Source organism: Electrona antarctica, assembly GCF_951216825.1.
Source record: "Electrona antarctica genome assembly, chromosome: 6".
NCBI lineage: Eukaryota > Metazoa > Chordata > Actinopteri > Myctophiformes > Myctophidae > Electrona > Electrona antarctica.
In genome coordinates this window covers 51,612,560-51,617,730 of record NC_136811.1, presented here as the reverse complement: position 1 = coordinate 51,617,730, position 5,171 = coordinate 51,612,560, and the positions used below count along the sequence as shown (strand labels likewise).

At 45.9% G+C, this 5,171-nt stretch overlaps 1 protein-coding gene across 1 annotated transcript in view; it reads left to right on the top strand.

Moving 5' to 3' along the window:
* Positions 1-627: 627 nt before the first annotated feature.
* The window catches only part of LOC306925133 (ceramide synthase 2-like), a gene marked incomplete at both ends in the record, with an annotated part of 13,665 nt that continues 9,121 nt past the window's right edge, over positions 628-5,171 (top strand). Inside the window, 2 exons of the mRNA XM_079503815.1 lie at positions 628-800; positions 4,158-4,275. Coding sequence (XP_079359941.1) covers positions 628-800; positions 4,158-4,275 — 291 coding nt within the window. The remainder of the gene's footprint in view (positions 801-4,157; positions 4,276-5,171) is intronic.

The following is a 5,171-nucleotide window of genomic DNA, read 5'->3' as shown; positions in this document are numbered from 1 at the left end:
GCGTGCACAGACATTTAGAGGGGCAGGTGCTCAAGTTAAAAAAGGGCACCTTGTGCAGCGCGTTGAACCGGCCGGTTGCCTTAATCTATTTTGGGCGGGAACCCCTTTTGGTGTTAGCATTATGTTATGCTTTAGCTATTGAAAAATAGCAGATCTACAAGCTCATAGCGCGCCACCGAGTGGCGCGCTATGAACTTGTAGGTCTGCTATTTTTGAAAAATCAAAAAAAAAAAAGAAGCATTTTTTTTTCTCAAAAGGGCACATTGCCAAAAGGGCAGGGGGTGCTCTAGCACCCCCTAGTGTCTATCTGTGCACGCCACTGCATAGTTTCATTATATAGATATTCCACTACGTATATATGATTCATGATGACTATTTGTATGTATTTGATGTATTACCATGTGGTGTTCTTGTCGCTGTGGATTAAGAGCGTCTGCTAAATGCCTAAATTGTGTGTGTGTCTGTGCGTGCGTGTGTGTCTGTGCGTGCGTGTGTCTGTGTGTGCGTGTGTGTCTGTGCGTGTGTGTCTGTGCGTGTGTGTCTGTGCGTGCGTGTGTGTCTGTGCGTGTGTGTCTGTGCGTGTGTGTCTGTGCGTGCGTGTGTGTCTGTGCGTGTGCGTGTGTCAGGATGCTGCGGTCGCTCAGTGAGTGGTTCTGGCAGGAGAGCCTGTGGTTTCCAAAGGGTCTGGGCTGGGCTGACCTTCAAGACCAAGATGGACGCGTCTACGCCAAGACGGCTGACCTGTGGGTGGCGCTGCCCATCGCCTTCATGTTCATGATCGTCAGACAGCTCTTTGAAAGGTCAGTACCGTCCGTATGTCCGTCCCTGCTTCTGTCCGTTAGGCTTGATTTTTATTGATAGGGTACAGTAATAACATCATTTTATGTTCGTCGACTACATTTTTTCATTGACAAAAACTAAATGGAAACTGTTTGAAAACTAAGCTATGATGATTAAAACTAAGACTAAATATATAAAAACTAGATGTTAGGAAGGGACTAGTGGACAAGAGATCCAGCATAAGTAAAAGGCACTTATACTGGACACAAAGACCTTTTACACTTGGTTGCATGCTGAAAATAGCAGATCTACAAGCTTCACAACAAAACTAGACTAACATTTCAGATGACTAAAATGTGACAAAACTAAATTAAGTTTTATTCAAAAGACTGACTAAACTAAAATCTAAGTTTGCTGTCAAAATCAACACAGCAAGCAGTGAAATGTTGGTGTGGCCTGTTCTGTTCCGCAGAGCTGCCTCACTGCTAACACAACAATTCAGCAGCAAGTTAATAATGGTAATACAATTAAACCATTTTGGGCGGGAACCCCTTTTGGTGTTAGCATTATGTTATGCTTTAGCTATTGAAAAATAGCAGACCTACAAGCTCGTAGCGCGCCACCGAGTGGCGCGCTACGAGCTTGAAGGTCTGCTATTTTTGAAAAATCGAAGAACGGCTGACATAGAAACATAGCTTTTTCAGAAAACTGTCAGGATGTAGAAGACATTTATTGAATCTGATCTCAGGTCAAAATGGGTTAAGAGAATATTAATAAGAAATACAAATATGGATTAAAAACAAAATCTTGCATGTACTGTAATAGAAATAAAACTTAGTGTTATAGAGTTTTGTCTTTGGTCCCCTTTTCCACCAAAATAACTAGAACTCTATTTTCCCCTTTCAGGGCAAGAACAAAAAACAAGTAGTTTTGATTCCAGTTCTGAACCAACTTTTACGTTTCTGAATCAAATTCATTTTCAGTGTGGAAACACTCTGAACTGGTTCAACATTAGGCGGGAAAAGAGAACCGTATAGCGGTTCAACCCTGGTGGAAAACCAAAGCAAAAAAGTAGGAATTAAAACAATTCCATTTAAATAATGGCGGACAAAGTACTCACACGTTACACGTTTCAACTATGCGCCTTCATCAGAGCATACGATATAGCTTATCTTTTAGCAGCAGTAGTGTCACAGATTCACAGGTGCAATGTGCAGGTAATATCTTATAGATGTGCAGATATCTTATCCTATAGCAGCAGTGTGTCAAACGGTGCACAAGCAGAGGCAGAGGTCCTACTGTAAGCACTGTATCTCTGTCTTCAGCAGCAGTGTCAGATCAGATGTGCTAAAGAGGCCCGCATATAGATACCGTATAAGAAAGATGGTCTTTTGTCTGTTATGATAACCTTTATCTGCCTGACCCAGCTGCACCAGTGGTTTTACACCCTTTTCATATCAAGGTATATCATTAGTTATTCGACATTTGAGCCACGGACCACCATTTAACCTCTTAAACCCCGGGGGGGGGGTGGGTCCAGGGGGGAAATCTGCAACATCGGAGTTGGAACCGGAGACCAATTGGGTCTCCATTGACCCGCTGTGCGCTGTTCAGAGGTGGACAGCCGCTGCCCCCGCCGGCGGAGGCAATGGGGCTCAAGATGTTTTTAATAAGACTTAGCCTTTCAGACCCCAAGACTTAGCATATTTTGTTGTTGTTGGATTCGATTTTGTCCACAATTCCATTCTGTGTTGATGTGGTACCATAGGAGAGATACTCAGGCAAACGTTGATCAAAATAACAACTCTTCTACATTCTCTAATTTGTGATAGACTTCTTGTAAATTAAGTAATTCAGATTTAACAACAATTTTACTCTGGAGAGCGTAAAATGAAACCAAATGGACCCATAAAGGCCTATTCACAGTTTGAGGTGAAACAGTGGTAAAACAGAGAGATGTGTTGGGGTGAGTGGTGACGTCATGTTATGTTATGAGTATGATTAGGCCTTTAGGGTCCATTTGGTTTCATTTTACGCTGTCTCTCGTAAGAGTTCAAGATCTATAAGGGTCCATTTGGTTACCAACTGTCCATCATTTAGCTGGGGGACCACCTGGATCCCCCTCAAGGACCACTGGTGGTCCCCGACTCCCCGGACCACTGGTTGAGAACCACTGCAGCACACACATGTGGTGAATCCCTCATCTGCGGTGGCGGTGGTTCAGGGGTAGAGTGTCTGGATGGTAACCGTAAGGTTGCCAGTTCGAATCCGGGCTCCCCCAGAGTTACTGTCAAAGTGTCCTTGAGCAAGACACTGAACCCCTAATTGCTCCCGATGTGCTAGTTGGTGCCTTGCATGGTTTCCGCTGCCATCAGTGTATGAATGGGTGAATGTAATGCACAATCTCTGTAAAGCGCCTTGGATAAAGGCGCTATATAAATGCACCATTTACCATCTCCGTAAGCATACCGCCCGTGATATGATGAGTCTGACCAACAACTACTTGATCAGAGACTGACGTCTATGCACAGTGATACGAGATGCACATTCCTGTTGCTGTTCACTCTGTTCTTATCCTTGTCTCATATATATTCTGGTCACGTAGTAATCAGTGTCCAATACTGTGTGTGTGTGTGTGTGTGGGTGTGTGTGTGTGTGTGTGTGTGTGTGTGTGTGTGTGTGTGTGTGTGTGTGTGTGTGTGTGTGTGTGTGTGTGTGTGTGTGTGTGTGTGTGTGTGTGTGTTGAAGCAAGCCCAAATAAGCAACTACTATACACTTTAGAATCAAGCCCAAAAAACCATCAACCAGCAACTACCAATAATTTATTTGCAAGTGACTTTACAGAAAAAACAAGTCAAAGGTTGCTTATAATAAGCAGACATGGCAACACGGCCTGAAGTACCTTGGCGGGGAAAAACGTGGATAGAATCAATCTCGGGTCTAAATGGGTTAATGCCAGGGCGGACCTTGGATGGGAGGACGGCCCACATGTTGCTGCGTGCCTGTTGCCTGCGGTCCCTCGTGGTCAGACAGTATACACAGTGAAATAATATGTCCTCGACACAGCAGCAGCAGGAATGCTGTGCAAGACGCCTGGTGACCATTATTATCCTAGTATTGCACTTTCACCCCCCTCTAATTAAGCTCTTATCTTTTCATTCGCAGGCTTATGCAAAGGTTAAACTGTAATTTAGATAAGCATGTGTAGTTGACCCCGGCTATCCTATAGTTTGTATTGCATTGTGAGCTTGTAGATTTGCTATTTTCAAAAAAGATAGTACATTTTGAATTCTGGACGGAACGGAGAGTAGTTCTACATTGCAGTATTGATACTTTTACTTGAGTAAAACAGACCTCTCTCTCTGCTGTCAATCAAGGACTGTGGCCACGCCCCTGGCCTCCCTGATGGGAATTAAAGAGACGGTACGCCGCAAAGCCCCGCCCAACCGCACACTGGACCACCACTACTGTACCGTGGACAGGAGTCCTGTGAAGGTACGCACACACACACACACACACACACACACACACACACACACACACACACACACACACACACACACACTGGACCACTACTACTGTACAGTGGACAGGAGTCCTGTGAAGGTACACACACACACACACACACACACACACACACACACACACACACACACACACACACACACACACACACACACACACACACACACACACACACACGGTGATGGATATGCTTTATGTAACATGATATCATATATGGTGTCCAGGCCTCGTGACATCACGTGACATCATCAGGGATGGAGATCCCTGATGTCATAGTAAATGCGACGTGCTGTCGCAATTAAGCACATATATGGAGATCCCTGATGTCATCAATATTAGTATATGGATATATGTCAGTCAGAAGATGTTCTGACATTCCATATGTTGATCCTCCCCACCCATCTCCTCTTTGATGTCTCCCGAACCGTTCGCCCCACCGACTTCAAATTCGACACATGCGTTCCACCCCCCCCCCCCCCGCAGGGAGTGCAGTGCCCGGTGTCGAGTCGGTCGGACCCACGGTTTTTTTCAGAACCACCACAAAAGGCTCTGGTCAGGCTCTGCCAGTGGGCCTAATGAGGCCAATTCCTTTCACCTGGGCCAGGCTCTGCCAGTGGACCTAATGAGGCCAACTCCTTTCACCTGGGCCAGGCTCTGCCAGTGGGCCTAATGAGGCCAACTCCTTTCACCTGGGCCAGGCTCTGCCAGTGGGCCTAATGAGGCCAACTCCTTTCACCTGGGCCAGGCTCTGCCAGTGGGCCTAATGAGGCCAACTCCTTTCACCTGGGCCAGGCTCTGCCAGTGGGCCTAATGAGGCCAACTCCTTTCACCTGGGCCAGGCTCTGCCAGTGGGCCTAATGAGGCCA